This window comes from Fusarium verticillioides, chromosome 3 (genome assembly GCF_000149555.1).
Source record: "Fusarium verticillioides 7600 chromosome 3, whole genome shotgun sequence".
Lineage (NCBI taxonomy): Eukaryota > Fungi > Ascomycota > Sordariomycetes > Hypocreales > Nectriaceae > Fusarium > Fusarium verticillioides.
Window position 1 is genome coordinate 3,330,515 of NC_031677.1, and position 14,042 is coordinate 3,344,556.

Below are 14,042 nucleotides of genomic sequence, written 5' to 3' on the forward strand. Positions count from 1 at the left end.
AGACTTTGCAAGCCTACAGGCATCAAGTGACAGGACACCATATGACGAAACAGTGACTCACTGGGCAAGACAGAAGCCCGTCTGCAACGCTAGTTGAGTTTTTGAACTTGACAGCCACCTTGACCACCGACAAAATTTGTCCAGGGACGAGGAATGCAGACTAATAAACAACAGTTCTAGAAAGGCTGTGGCATTTAATTGTTTGTTAAAGTTGTAGGAAGTCAACATTCGTCTACCTCATGATCTATCCTGTCCCTTAGATAACCAATGAGCTTGACTCTTGAAAGAAAACGGTTGTAACATGGTGCTCGTATGCGCTTAGTCTTGAATTGATTCATACTACTACTACTTTTCCTTCCATGCTACGGAGAACAAGAAACCAAATCCTGAACGCCTGAATCGCAAACTATGCATGCCTGACTGCGATCTCTTCCCCTTATCTGCATCTCTTATTTGTTCCTCATGTGAGGAGGAACCCACTTGCCTCGTGAGGCAGGCAGGGATTCCGCAGGAGGAGCTGGAGACTGCTTTCGATCCTCATCAGCACGGCCAGAGCCGCTTCGGTCCATAGGCGGCGCACCACCCCGAGGCGCGAAGCGAGGGGGAGGGGCGGAAGATCCAACATCAGCTCCGCCACTAGCAGCCTGCTTTGCAGCCTCACGCTCTCGCCAGCTGGGCTTGGAACCAGCAAGGTTGAGCTTGGGAGGACCACCAGCAGAAGGTCGGTCATTGGAATCAGACCTCTCGGCAGGAGGTGCTCGAGAAGGAGGAGGAGCATCGCCAGCGTCACGGGTGGCCGCCTCACGTTCTCGCCATTTGCCGGCACCAAAGATAGGTGGTCTTCGGCCCTCGGACGAATCTGTGCGCTCTGGCCCACGAGAGAAGCCACCAGCCCCTTGGGCCTTCTCCGCCTTGCGACGAGCCAGTGCTTCTTCTTCGCGTCGCTGTTGAAGGGCAGCCTTCTCCAGCATCTCTTGACGTTCCTTCTCCCGCTGCTCTTTGAGCTTGGCAAGCTCTTCCTTACGAGCTTCATCCCGAATGCGCTGCTCCTCCTTCTCGCGAGCAGCGCGCTCTTCAGCCTCACGTAGCTCGCGCTCTTTCTCCTCGCGCTCACGCTTCTCACGAAGACGTCGGTCTCGGACCTCCTTCTTGCGCTGTGCGATCTGCTTCTCAAGCTCACGCTCAGCGTCGCGACGGCGCTTCTCGAACTCATCACGACGGCGTTCATGCAGGGAGTCACGGAACTCCTCGTACTGAGGCACCAGTCGACTAAGTCGGTGCTTGAGTTCAACACTCTCCTTGTGTTTCTGCTCAGCATCTTTGAGGGTTTGGGCCTTAACAGTCTCATAGATCTTGCGGTCCTGCTCATTTTGCTTGGCATAGTCCTCGTGCAGTTTCTTGGCTTCCTCCTTACGGAAAGCACGTTCAAGATGATCGAGACGCTTGCCAGTGATGCGGAGACGCTCGTTAACATCATTCTTTTCACGCTCAAGCTGAGCCAGCTTCATTGCGCGTAGGCGGTTGCTGTCAAGGTTGTCAAGATCCTCCAGATCAATATCGATAGCCTTGTCGCCCATTTTGAGATCGGCGATCTGCTTCTTGAGTTCCTCCTTGCGAACTCGGTCGCGCTCAGCCTTGAGACGCTTGGCCTCGCGCTCCTTTTGCTCATTGGCGAGACGAAGATCCTCAGCTTCTTGAAGAGCTTGCTCACGAAGCCTCTTCTGGCGGGCATTCTCCTTCTCCTTCTTGGCTTGAATCTCAGAAGCAACCTCCTTGCGCTTCTGGATGAGGTCCTTTCGTGAAAGAATAGCCAGATGTTCCTCCTCAGCACCAGCCTTGGCGCGAGCGAGAGCAGCTTCACGAGCCTCGAGGCGCCCCTTGTTAAAGCCAGGGTCAACGTAATGGCATGTGGTAAAGAGAGACTTGGCGAGTCGGGTAAGCTGGGAGCGGACAATCTCAGAGGGAGTGCTCTGAAGACGCTGGACGGTACCGGTCTCAGACTCTGCAGAACCAGCAGAGGACCCGCCGTGGCTAGCCTTGGAGGAAGAGAAGACATCGTTATCGAAACTCAGAACACCTGTGGCATGGGCCATGCGGACAGAGAGATCACCCTTCTTGTTACCATTCATGATGAATTTCTCAATAGTCCCACGAGTGACCTGGTAAGGCTCCGGGAATTGAGCCAGGCTCTCGACGAAAGACAGGTCGACAGTTTCGTAGACCTGGGAAAGCTGCTGGAACAGACGGGTAAGGATGACCTGCTGCAGGGGGAGAATGTATTTCTCCATCTCAGAATCGGCTCCAATCTTGGTCAGGATAGGAGAGATCTTTTGGCAAATGGACAGAGGATGGAAGTCGACCTCAAGGATCTCGTAAAGCTCCCGAATCTCAGGGCGAGCGCGCTGAAGAAGGGACTTTGAGAGAGCGTCCCGGAACAGTCTGGCACGAGTAGGTGCTTGAGACATTCCAAGGAGGTGAGTCAAGCGAGAGTTCTTGTTCTTTCTGGCCTCATCGAAGTCAACCATGGCACCTCGAGATCGGGACGTACTGATGACAGGGATGGCAAGGGCGGAGAGTACAACGAAAGAGGCGGCCTTTTGAAGCTCAGCATCGGAGGCAGGGGGGTTGTCAGCCTTCTTGCCCTGGCCAGTGGCTACCAGGACAGAGGACTGACGAAGTAGAGTGTAGTATCGCGACCAAGCAGCAGCGTGGAAGAGGTAGTTCTCGCCGACAAGGAAAATTCGGGTAAGCTTCTCGTAGTAGTTGGCCATCATGATATTCTTGGGAGGTCGCTTGCTGAGGCTAAGAAGAGTGTGAACGTCCTCGACACTTCGGAAAGCCTCCTGCCAGAGCTCGAGCTCTACAGCGACATTGAGCTGTTGGAAACGTGTCTCAAGGTGTCGCTGGAGAGTGTCGGGATCGCTCAGATTGATGGCGTGCATCTGAGAGGAGTACTTGGCAGCGGTCTGCACATGGTTTCGGAGGAGCTCGCAGAGGCGACGGAACTCGGTCTTGCGAGTGTACTTGAGACAAAAGTCAAATGCCTGGGTAGCGGTGCTCTGGTAGAGGATCTCGAGACGAGCATTGTTTCGGAGAATGTCGAGGACAGTTCGGTAGGCCTCCCAGAGGAACTTGAGCCAAGGAGTGACGATAGCTCGATCGGTACGGTCTCGGGACTGCTCACCGGAGACAGTAGCAAGGAGGATAGACTCCGGGGTCTCGGTGGCCTCGAGATCCTCGATGTTGGAGGTGCCGGCAGTAGCGTCAATGCTCTCCTGAACTTCGTCGGCCTTTTGCTGGGCGGCAGTGACCTTCTCAACCGCGAGCTCAATGAACTTCTTAAGGACCAGCTGTAATGTATATGTTAATATCGAAAATCCCAACAGCATCGACTCTGCTATGATGTACGCACCTCGATGGTAGCAATATTTGTGTTCTGGGAAATATTCTTGTATTGGTAAAGGGCGTCCTTGGCAAGCTTGCCCTTCTTCTGTTCGACGGAAAGCTCGACCAGGAGGAGCATCACAGGCTCCAGCGACATAATTGGGACATTTCGGGAGCGCTTGTTGGTGATGTGCTCATGGAGCAGAGTCAAGGCGGCGGGAGCCTGGCCGACTCCGATGAGTTCGTGAGCCCTCTTGAGAACATTCTCAGGCTTTTGGTGCGGCGGAGGAGGCTATCAAAAGACTTCAAGTCAACATCAAATGCGGATTTAGTGTGGAGGAGGGGTAAAGTTCGAATAGAGAGATAGGGCTCGAGTTCACGACAACCGGGACAAAGAAAGATAGGTATTCAACGTACCATGCTGGGCAACCTCCTCTGTATATGACTTGACTAAGAGAGGAGATTTATTTATGATGATCCGAGATCGATCAGCCGGTGGGGAGGTGCGCTGAGGTATTCGCCCGGCACTCGTGATGGTGTTGCGACGTAGGTTGAATTTTTCGATTTTCGTGTGTGGCCGCTACGGTTAGGAGGGGCTATCTCTGCTTACATCAGCTGTTATGATTGTGGTGTGGCGGTACCTAAGTTTGGTGGCCGTGCACGATCCCAGCCACATACTTTCTCTCGTTGGTTGGGTGACCCAGCCAGAAATTGAACTGGTCGAGGTAAGTTGTAAATGACGCTCATCGCTGGAATAGAATGAGATCGTGTGGTGTTATTTCTGTTTGGCTTCTCTATAAAAAGGCATGATAAGCCATCGCTTCTTGGAGATCTGTTCAACTCTGAGGACAAGTAGTTGAAGGGCTGCTGACCTTGTTATACAGTTAGCAGACTCGACTCGATCAAAGGTTTATTCGCAGCCCGTTGACATTGACAGTGAAGAGAATTGGTGTACCAGCTGATAGCCTGCCCGTTACGAGTTGTCAAGTTTAAGAAGACCATCGTCTCAAAGTGACAAACTTTGAAGCATGATCAAGATATATGTTAGAGATCTCTCGAGACCCATGTTGCTGTCCAACTTGATTGATAGCAGCAGTCAGGCGGCCAGTCATCCAGAGAATAACGAGAAGTACGGAGTATGTCTTGTGTCCTTTGCAAACTGGGGATCCCAATGGAACTCGAATGCAATTGACACCGGACATCCGACATCTGAGCATAGTAGTTAAAGTGGTAAATTGTGCTCAAGCTTCTTCTTGATAAGAAGGTTCAATTTGGTTCGTGGTTCGATTGCATTTCACGAGCAAGTCAAAAGATAAGATTTACTCCGACTATTTGCAAAAGAGCATAATTTGCTCAGCCCTCCTTCAACGGCTTGCAGGGCCGGTATGTATGAGCATTGCTCATACACAAAGCTGAGATTCTGGTTTTTCGGTCACAGATTACAATAATCCAATCCGTGTATATCCTTGCGAATGGCGTCAGTTGGTCCCAGCTGGATGGCGTTGATCATTCGTTTCACGAGTTCTGACATCTCGGAAGTCATCAAACAGTACAGAGTACGGCTGCACATAATGAACAGATGGGTTGGCAATCTGGTCAGGGGTACTAAAAACAGGTACCTGAGCCGGGGATCGTGTGGGAAAAAATGCCGGCACACCAGGCTTGAACCATGTCAATAGGAGAGCTCCGTAACTTGCAATTATCAGCCCACAACAAGCGGAACTTGGTTGGTGTTGGACCTGAGAATAGAGAGCCAGAGGGGATTGTATGAGGACTCGTCAAGACAATTACTCTCTATGCCGGAATTGTAGAGGCTAGAAGGCGAAGTACACTCTTGATGCAGAATTGTTTCACCCTCTGGTGAGCATTCGATGCTATCGTAAGCCCCAGCTTCAATGCAACAGTTCATAACAATACGAAACAGAAACAACTTCAAACAGGGCAACACAGCCCTTTTTGAGGCTGCAACCGAGAAAGAAAGCAAGGTATCGTGACTGCTGCGCCGTTACCCCAACCATTTGCAAAGAGTCTGTGTCGCCAAGACGGGTCTCATCTTAATGACTAGCAGCATTGGTGGATCTCCTTGGTTCCTCTTACATAGTACTCTGTAGAGTCCTGGCTTCATTGCTCCGTAGTAGACCATAAGTATACTTCGTAATAAAAGAGTTAATAATTTAATAAAACACAGAAATCATGAATAAACAACCCAAAGTATGCCGTTGTTGTTTGTTTCTGAAGGCAACATGCCATTTCTGTTTGATGCGCTTGCTCACGTTATCGACTTCTTGGATGGACTCGAGAATCACACGTTTCTCTCAGCCCAGGAAAAGGAACTCCTTTATGTATGCATGCCGCTACTGCAGCGTTCCGAGAGCGGGAAGCGACAGTACCTAGCAGAAACAGAGACTCTGAGCGTCTCGAACTCCACGGAAACTTGAGAGTGATGCAGTAGGTGCGCATTGAGGAAGGGGCTCACAAAATCTGGGAACGTTACCTACGTGGTGTCGCAAGCTTTTGGACGGAGTAGTGGTATTCGGTTCTATAAGCTTGCGAGCAGCCGACACGAGACGAGCTTTGGGTGACCAAGAGCGAACGAGCTTGGGCAATGTTTTCCTAGTTGGATCTGTGCTTTTCGAGCTTGGACTTGATCAAACTGACTTCCTCACTGCCCCATTGTTGAGATGAATGGCGTATTGCTTAAAACTCTCGCGTTCTGGTAGTAGATCTTCCCGCTTTTACCGATTGATCAAAGTTTGATAAAATCCGTCTTTGGTGGCTTTGCATGATCTCATGGAAGACCTGGTAGATAAGCCTCGTAACCAAGGTCAGTAAACATCTATACCTACTCCGTAGGTAGGTACTAAATAAGAGCAGTATTGACGCAAGAGGTTTGAAGTCAATGTCATTCAACCTCCCCTATCAACAAAAATCGAAGAGATTGACGAGGTTCTCTCACTCGCTCCGGCTTCTTGGCTTTGGAGGGTTGCTGATTCAGGTTCCTCCCCTCATAATTTGAAAGGCAATATCAAGTGCCTGTAGCTTTGCAGCTAAGATGGCTTCGGGGCCAAATACGGTTCCGCAGGCCCCACCAAAGCCAACCACAAGCGTTCTATGGCTCGATTGAAAGTCCTTTTTGCCATGGATGCTTGTCTGCTGCAATAAGAGGAGCATAATTAACTCGTTAGTTATGAGCATAACACATCAGGCAGGTCAGGGGCTGGGCCGGGCCAGGCTGAACTCGCTGTCTTCAACGGGTTGTTGAGGAGGTTTGAACTCAAAGCTAATTCTGATGCTGTAGAAATCGGCTGTTGGTATGTTCCTTTCTGAATCAATTGGCTCCATTCAACGTCCTGAAGATAATGTCTCGTCTCCTTATCCCGTTGATCATCACATCAACCCCTAGCAAGGTCTAAGGTCCCTCAACGGGGGCCCCCAGCAGCTCCCCCCTACCCCCCAATTTCAATGCCAGGGCTCCCGCAGCACAGGAACAGAAGGAAGAGCCACAGCTTCAGGTGCACGAGCCACCAGGCAAATCCGCCTAAGGATGTCCCCAGACGCACAAAGACTTATCGAGCACTCAGTGGCTCATTTCCGTGGAAAAGTGGCTCCACTATGCGATCTAAACCCAGTTTGTCCTAATGCTGGTGCTGGTGCTTCCCACAACTTGGACCTGCTGTTGGCTTTGGGTTAGGTAGGCGTAGGCCGTACGGTCGTACCTACCTACCTAGCTCGAGAGTTTCCACTGCAGTGCAGTTTCCCCCCTACCATGGCCCCCGGGCCAAGCCAGGCCAGGTCTTTCCCATCACATTCTCGCTCCTGCTCTGCTCTCTGCCACCAACTTCACCAAACCTTACCTTCCTTTCCACTTGCACTTGCACTTCCACTTTCCCTGGCCTCTCGCGACGGACCCTTTTTTCTTCTCCTTCACACGCCCGTTCCAACCATCATCACCTTCCGAATACCCTCCCGACCGTCGATTCTCTCATTATTGTCTGCGTAAGGTACTGAACCGCCTCGCAAGCTCCGACTGTCATTTATTGACTCCAGTCCGACGCTCCGTAAGTCATATCCTATTAGTGATAAAATCCTCGTCGCCATCAACCAGGGGCAAGCGACAATTCCATTCCATATAGGTGCTACAACATGGAAATGGGCATCGACAGAATCAATCAAATGATGGACGATGCTCCCTTGGACTCATTCGTCCCGATTGCGATGACATTTGCCCGAGACAAAACTCGATTGACGCGACTCGCCGACCTTCCCTGACCCGTCTTTTGCCCATCTCGCGATGCCTCGATTTACACTGCGAACTCATCGATGTCATTCCAGCACCTCGCTAATATTGAAGATTAACAGTTCTCAACCTATTCGCGCGCCTCATCGCCGTGACTCTCCCTCCAAAACCGCTCTCACTCGCCCACCTCGGCACCCCGTTCCAAGATGCCTCAGTACACTTCTCGCGATGTCGGCGACCCTTCGCAAATCAAGAAGAACAAGCAGTCGATGGCCGATCTCAAGCTCCGACGGCTAACCGAGCTCAACAACCGTCTGCGCGAGGATCTTGAGCGAGAGCGTATTCCCGTCAGCACAGCATCAAAGAGGTGAGTTGATCGTGTTGATCCCGCCCCAATGCGCCAGTAACTAATATCGTATTAGCATCATTGCCTACTGCAATGGCACTCGCGACTACATGGTTCCCTCCGTCTGGGGCGCTGTACCCAAGGGCGAGGACCCTTATGCGCCGCAACAATCTGGCGGCTGCTGTGTGGTCATGTAATGCCACCCGTGATAATAATTTTTCCTTATTACTGGTTACCAAAATCAACAATTACGCAATGTCGGCAATGATTCAGCGATTAGGGGGTGGGCCGCAGTCGGTTTCGATATGTTTGTGACGCATCTAAGGGGAGTAAACCAAGGAGAACTGAGTATGGGATACTCGGATGATGGAGGCGAATTAGGCCCTGGATACCGAAGCTCTTGCTAGCACTACCACGACGGCTACTTGGGAAGCTACCAGGAACGACTTGCCCTATTGACGAAGCGACGCGAAGCGCGAGAAAGAGGGAGAAAGCCCATACACAAGATCCAGCTGTACCAGAAGGACCCAGATCAAGATACCCAAGATACCATACTATTTGAGCGGGTCACGAAAACCAACAGCGAGAGCAATGGAGCCATGGTTTATGAGGAGGCTGGACTGGACTACAGCGATTTAATATTTCTGTCTCCGCACGTTTGTTTTTCTTCCCACTGGAAGAGACATGGATGTTGCTATGAGACCAACGATAAGGGGAGAGGTTGAAGAACCACTACGACGAGTCCGGGTCTGAGCCCGGGCCTTAGAAAACGGTTTATGGATCGGGCTCTTGCGCGAATGTAATAATTCTCCTTTTTATCATCATTTTTCTGTTATCATCTCGGTGTCATTTCCATCCAATGTCGTGTACGTTCCCCCAGCAAATATACTTTTTATCTATGATTTGATGACTTTAATCCTTGCACCTGCTGATCTGGAGGCTTTGAGATATGAGTCTCAATCGTGCTTATACTCGGTTTTATAACTCGTGATTTCCACTCAGTCATTTCTGTCCATAGGACAAATCACTATTTCACATAGTGCAGACTTTGAGGGTTTAAGGATTCAATCTTACGCCCGCCCAACCCGACCCGGGCAATTCTTCCTTGCAGCCTTTTGCTGGTAGAGGTACTCGGGATTCTACGAGTATTACAGAGTACATAACGTCCCGACCTGGAGCAGGTCTTGAATATGATTATACACTACCCATTCACTTTGGCTACGACGTAGAGAGTGCTGCCACTTCCGCTTCTAACCTGTAACAGCCATCTATCACATCTTATGGCGAGGTCTTCAGCAGAACTAGTTCTCTTCCTCAGCATGTCAGTACATTATCGGGGGCACCTGATGTGCCTAAGCAGAAATTATAAAGTGGATCACCTGGGTCGATTTGAGGCGTTCTCGACCGCGGGGCTTGCATACAGAGAAATGACTGGGCATTCACATTAGCTGTAGGTGGAGGGGCAAAGAATATCCCCTCATACAGTATACCTTAGTACCTTAGTTAGTAGTATATACTACTAATCCCCTACAAGTATCAATCGATCTTGGGCATCTCAAGCCATTAGGGCAAGATTCCCGTACTATTTCAATTGTTCCCTTCAAACCTCAATGATAAGGTTATCTTACTGGAAAGATTTCGTTGCCGAACTCAAGCTCTCAACCCTCAACGCCCCAGAGTTTAAAAACTCAAAAGCCCAGCCCGGCCAAGCCAAGAATAGACCACGACGTTCCCGGAAACGACTGCATAGCATAGCATAGCAAAGCAAAACCAGCAACTGAGAGTCAGCGAGAGAAAATCATGACAAGCCAGGCATCGACGCAAACGCCTCTTCCCCGCGTTTCTATCCAGTTTTGCACGCAGTGTAAGTGGATGTTACGAGCTGCCTATGTAAGTTGACCGAATTCGCAGCCTGCTAGGTAGGTATGTTGGCATGTGACCAGAAGCTCACACCCCTCAGTATGCTCAAGAACTCCTCTCCACATTCTCAACAGGCATCGGGGAGGTCGCTCTTCAGCCTTCTACAGGCGGTACTTTCATCGTGACCATCACGCATCAAGCTCCTGGTGCAGAAATTGCTTTTACAAAGACCCTCTGGGATCGTCGGGAAGATGGGGGCTTTCCTGAGACGAAAGAGCTCAAGAGGAGGGTGAGAGATGTCATCGAACCAGGAAGAGATCTAGGCCATGTTGATAGGGATCATGGGAAGAAGGAGGAGGCAGCGAAAGACAAGCCAGTTGACAAGGAGAAATGCGACGATTGCCAGTAACGTTTCTCAAGCATTTGGGGTCATGACCTGGCTGGCCTATGACAGGTTTAATGATGCCCCTTCACGTATGGCATTCGTATTGATAGCCCCGCTTGCTGTCCAAGGAGAATCTTCCCTCATATAGATATGAATAGGCATAGTTAGACTTATACGCCTATGTGGTGGTTGTCTGAGGAGATGAGTATTTTTGTGATTTCATAACAGCCACTCCGTACTCATCCTCACCTTCGGCGTAGGTCGAGTTATGACTACTATTAACCAGATACTACGACACCATCCTCGTCACAATTCGTGCAGCTGTTACTTTTCGCTCTAGCAACTTATTTCCTCTCCTCTTGCACTACCTTCGCTATCCCTTACCAAAATCAAGCAACGCTTTGCCCTCCTGCCCACTCTCCCTAAACCCATCTAAAAGCACAAAACGTATACAGGGGTCGCTCTTGAGCAACGAATAAGGCCACACAAAGCTCGTCCACGAAATGCAACATGGCCGCAAAAGAAAACGCTCCCAGCCAGACAGATTAGCAATGGATGGAGTATCTTATCCTTGTCATCACAAGAAATCAAGTGAGAGAATACCAGCCTCTCGAACTGCGTATGTCCACGGGCCAGCCTACGCAGAGCAGATATGGCAAGATCGTCTGTCCCGTGGATCATGTGTGCATGGAATCCGAGAACTGTATATGCGCTTGTGCAACTCAAAAAAACAGTTTTGTCAATGTTTTATCTGTGTGTGGAGCTAAGAAACAGCCGTTTGTCGTTATCAAGTTCGCATATAGGCATTAGAGACGATTCGGGTTTCGCAAAAGTCAGCGTCGCGTCCGGCGCCTCTTAAGTTCCGTCACCCTCCCAGTGGACCAACATACCCTGCCACCAACGGTGGCAAGGCTAGCTGCGAGACAGCGGAGATTGGGAGTGCACTTCGATCGAGACAAGTCCCGAGTCGAGTCGTTCGTTCTTCGTCGCGGTTGTCATTCACCTTAGTCGAGGAGGTGGGATGATTGTTTAACGTCGGCCGAACCTGTTGAAAGCACATTGTTGGTATAAATTCTTCAAATATTCTTCTTGCTGGGGGAGTTGATAGGCGTGCTAGTGCTGCCAAGAGTGGTTGGAACATACTTTTGCTTCTTTTCAGCGGGTTTCAAGATCTAGAAAAAAATAATCAGCATGTTTGTATCATAGTAAGCATTGTAAATCTCACCTGGAAAGAACACAGCAAGCTCTCGTCGACACTCATCATCGCACCGGCATTGTCAAATTCACCACAGTAGTTGGGCGCACTGAATAGCGTGACCAGCTGGCGCTTGGAAAAGAATTCATAGCCGTCCTCAACAACCTGATGAGCTCGGCAGATCAGGTCCATATCATGTTTCTGCAGGAAGCGCGAGACAACATCGGGACCAAATGTGAACGAGACACCTCGGTCGTTTTCGCTCCAGCCAGTAATATCCTTATCTGGATCAGACCACAAGAGATCGCAAAGAAGACCGCAGTCAGGGATCTAGAAATCTGTCAGTATCTCTCACTCGGAACAATCTGCGCCTCCATCTCGCGCAGTCCAGGCTACTCACATCAGTAGGTCGCATGACACGGCGAATTTGCTCCATAGAGTTGAGGTCAGGGCTGAGGCCACCGTGCATGGTGAAAATCTTCTCGTCGATGATAGCGGCGATAGGAAGGCAGTTGAAGCAATCGGTGAACGTCTTCCAAAGCTTGATGTTGTAGCGACGCTTGCACTCGTCGTAAAAGCCATAGATTCGGTTGATAGAGGCGCACTCGTGGTTACCTCGGAGGATGAAGAAGTTTTCGGGGTACTTGATCTTGTAGGCAAGGAGCAAGCAAATGGTCTCAAGAGACTGCTTGCCTCGGTCGACGTAGTCACCGAGGAAGAGGTAGTTGGCCTCGGGAGGGAAGCCACCGTACTCAAAGAGTCGGAGAAGATCGTAGTACTGTCCGTGGATATCACCGCAGATCTATCAGGGCACGGGCAAGTAAGCAAAGGGGTTTTCTTGACTGCCAAAAACCCAGAGCAGAAGCGCCCGTAGCAAGCACCAGTTCTCAGACCGAAGCCGTACGAAAAATGGCCAAAAACATACCTTAATTGGAGCCTCGAGTTCGAGAAGGATGGGCTGAGAGATGAAGATCTCACGAGCCTTGGTGCAGAGATAACGGATCTCAGCCTCGAGAAGCTGAACTTGCTTGCCGGGTCGGCTGCCTCGTACCTCGAGTAGCCTGTCGATTATAGAGTCGAGATCGACCTCGTGTTGGTCTGCCATTTTGAGAGAATTTGCTGGCGAGAGGATGCCCGCAGTAGAGTTAAGGGAGGGTCGCGTGGGGGAGGAGGGCGGCAGACAAGATCGCTAATTAGAACAACTGCTGGGGCAACTTTGTCGACTGAAATATGATACCAGATAATAAACTTCACAAAAACCTGGCCGAGTCAGCCGGTGAACCGGGAAGCAACAAGATACAAGGCAATAAAAAAAGAGATACGTGGGAAAAGAGACAAGTCGAAGAAAAATGTGTCCTTCGAACAAACTTGCAAACGCCGCGACCGACAAGAGGGTGAAAATTTGACAATGAATGGATGGATAAATATGGGCAAAAGACAAGGTTGGGTTAGGATGCGTTGCTTTGCTTTGCGGGTGAGTTGCGTTGCGTTGCGATGGTGGAACAACGAAACGAGAGGAGTCTAGAAAAATTGGAGGGGAAGCAGCCTAACAAGCATGAAGAGAGGGCTGTGAGCGCGAAATGGGTACGGGAGGGGAACAAGAGGGGAGACGAGACGGCGCGGCGCGGGCGAGCAATGAATTGAATGGGGCGCACGCCAGTACCAACGCCAAATGGTAACTTACCCGTGAAGGGATCACGTCCCTAATAGAGCGAGCGATTGGAGGATTTTGCGTCTCGAGAGATCGAAGGCGCAGAAGAGCAAGTTGATCAGCAATAGCAAATTGTGTCGCCGTTCGATATTGAATTGCAAAAAAGAAGCAATCGGATCACGTTGAATATGGGGAGAAAACAGTCGTCGTCGTGGTTGCCGCAGTGGGCCACCGACTTTGGGTGTTGATAGCTGTACCAGAAAGAGACAGGTAGGTACAGGGCGTCAGAAAATGAGGGGCGAGCAAGATGCTAGAAGCCAGAAGGGGGAAGACAGAACACCGTCAGCGCCTGCGAGTTTTCGCGGTCCTTTTCTTCTGGTCAAGCAAGAGTAGATATTGCGTCGACAAATATGTGACGCTTCGTCGCCTTTGTAGGATGTATAAGCAGAGTGCAGCAAAGGGCCTCTGTATCGTCGGCTTTGATGCTTTTCCTTTGAGATATGAGAAACGATGTTCTCTTCGCCTTTTTTGTATTTATTTATATTATCGTCGTCTGGTCTGTTGGGGCAGCCAAAGTGGGCGCGATCAGGGAATTTGGAGTTGAGGGACGGAACACGGTGGTTCGTCAGTCGTCGTCTGGGGCCAAAAGAAAATGGCGGATCAAGTAACAAGCAAAGCAGCTCTTCACAGAGACGAGCGGTTTGTAATATATTCGCAGAGAGTGTCGGCGATGTGGCTAACACGTGGATAGAATCTTCGTCTCGTCGTCGTCGGGTTGAGTTGAAGGGTTGAAGTTTATCCTCTGACCTGGGGGAACGGAAGGGGGGAAGTTTTCCAATTTTTCCTGCCCGGGCTTTCACACTCACTCACTCGCTCACTGAGAAGGTGGACTCGTCACAACCACCAAACAGAGCTGACCCGGGACGGGACCTACGCTTGGGCTTTGGGCTGCCTACACTAAACGGCACCTGCCCTGGTCTGGAA

At 50.4% G+C, this 14,042-nt stretch overlaps 4 protein-coding genes across 10 annotated transcripts; 2 read left to right on the top strand and 2 right to left on the bottom strand.

Annotated features, from left to right (window-relative positions):
- Window positions 1-130: 130 nt before the first annotated feature.
- On the bottom strand, window positions 131-5,702 carry FVEG_05348 (translation initiation factor 3 subunit A). Of its 3 annotated transcripts, none has more exons than XM_018893538.1 (4): window positions 4,340-5,702; window positions 3,802-4,256; window positions 3,413-3,676; window positions 131-3,350 (listed from the first exon to the last, which is right to left on the bottom strand). In XM_018893538.1, the coding sequence occupies exons 2-4, from the start codon at window positions 3,802-3,804 to the stop codon at window positions 450-452; spliced, it is 3,168 nt and encodes a 1,055-aa protein (XP_018750395.1). In that variant the 5' UTR covers window positions 3,805-4,256; window positions 4,340-5,702; the 3' UTR covers window positions 131-449. The 3 variants fall into 3 exon arrangements, with proteins under 3 accessions (XP_018750395.1, XP_018750396.1, XP_018750394.1); XM_018893539.1 differs by lacking the exon at window positions 4,340-5,702 and having other exon boundaries at window positions 148-3,350; window positions 3,802-3,980; window positions 4,063-4,083; XM_018893537.1 differs by having other exon boundaries at window positions 148-3,350; window positions 3,802-5,702.
- A 34-nt stretch (window positions 5,703-5,736) lies between these two features.
- Window positions 5,737-9,231, top strand: FVEG_05349 (guanine nucleotide-binding protein subunit gamma). 3 transcript variants are annotated; one of them, XM_018893542.1, is made up of 4 exons: window positions 5,737-6,208; window positions 6,259-7,442; window positions 7,744-7,988; window positions 8,044-9,231. In XM_018893542.1, exons 3-4 carry the CDS (start codon window positions 7,828-7,830, stop codon window positions 8,162-8,164), a joined length of 282 nt encoding a protein of 93 aa, XP_018750399.1. In that variant the 5' UTR covers window positions 5,737-6,208; window positions 6,259-7,442; window positions 7,744-7,827; the 3' UTR covers window positions 8,165-9,231. The 3 variants fall into 3 exon arrangements, with proteins under 3 accessions (XP_018750399.1, XP_018750398.1, XP_018750397.1); XM_018893541.1 differs by having other exon boundaries at window positions 5,737-7,442; XM_018893540.1 differs by having other exon boundaries at window positions 6,259-7,988.
- A 53-nt stretch (window positions 9,232-9,284) lies between these two features.
- On the top strand, window positions 9,285-10,563 carry FVEG_05350 (selenoprotein W-like protein). Its single transcript, XM_018893543.1, has 2 exons — window positions 9,285-9,857; window positions 9,928-10,563. Exons 1-2 carry the CDS (start codon window positions 9,768-9,770, stop codon window positions 10,234-10,236), a joined length of 399 nt encoding a protein of 132 aa, XP_018750400.1. The 5' UTR covers window positions 9,285-9,767; the 3' UTR covers window positions 10,237-10,563.
- FVEG_05351 (serine/threonine-protein phosphatase PP1) lies at window positions 10,322-13,938 on the bottom strand. 3 transcript variants are annotated; one of them, XM_018893546.1, is made up of 6 exons: window positions 13,092-13,938; window positions 12,333-12,667; window positions 11,808-12,209; window positions 11,438-11,737; window positions 11,356-11,384; window positions 10,322-11,257 (listed from the first exon to the last, which is right to left on the bottom strand). In XM_018893546.1, exons 2-6 carry the CDS (start codon window positions 12,510-12,512, stop codon window positions 11,242-11,244), a joined length of 927 nt encoding a protein of 308 aa, XP_018750403.1. In that variant the 5' UTR covers window positions 12,513-12,667; window positions 13,092-13,938; the 3' UTR covers window positions 10,322-11,241. The 3 variants fall into 3 exon arrangements, with proteins under 3 accessions (XP_018750403.1, XP_018750402.1, XP_018750401.1); XM_018893545.1 differs by having other exon boundaries at window positions 12,333-13,938; XM_018893544.1 differs by having other exon boundaries at window positions 10,357-11,384; window positions 13,092-13,863.
- Between the last annotated feature and the right edge of the window lie 104 nt (window positions 13,939-14,042).

Coding starts and splice junctions, on each gene's coding strand:
- FVEG_05348 (XM_018893538.1), bottom strand. Junction 3,351..3,412: donor CAAATATTGCTACCATCGAG/GTGCGTACATCA, acceptor TATACATTACAG/CTGGTCCTTAAGAAGTTCAT.
- FVEG_05349 (XM_018893541.1), top strand. CDS start 7,828: ATGCCTCAGTACACTTCTCGCGATGTCGGCGACCCTTCGCAAATCAAG. Junction 7,989..8,043: donor GTCAGCACAGCATCAAAGAG/GTGAGTTGATCG, acceptor ATATCGTATTAG/CATCATTGCCTACTGCAATG.
- FVEG_05350 (XM_018893543.1), top strand. CDS start 9,768: ATGACAAGCCAGGCATCGACGCAAACGCCTCTTCCCCGCGTTTCTATC. Junction 9,858..9,927: donor GGATGTTACGAGCTGCCTAT/GTAAGTTGACCG, acceptor CACACCCCTCAG/TATGCTCAAGAACTCCTCTC.
- FVEG_05351 (XM_018893544.1), bottom strand. CDS start 12,512: ATGGCAGACCAACACGAGGTCGATCTCGACTCTATAATCGACAGGCTA. Junction 12,210..12,332: donor AACTCGAGGCTCCAATTAAG/GTATGTTTTTGG, acceptor GTGCCCTGATAG/ATCTGCGGTGATATCCACGG. Junction 11,738..11,807: donor GTGTCATGCGACCTACTGAT/GTGAGTAGCCTG, acceptor ACAGATTTCTAG/ATCCCTGACTGCGGTCTTCT.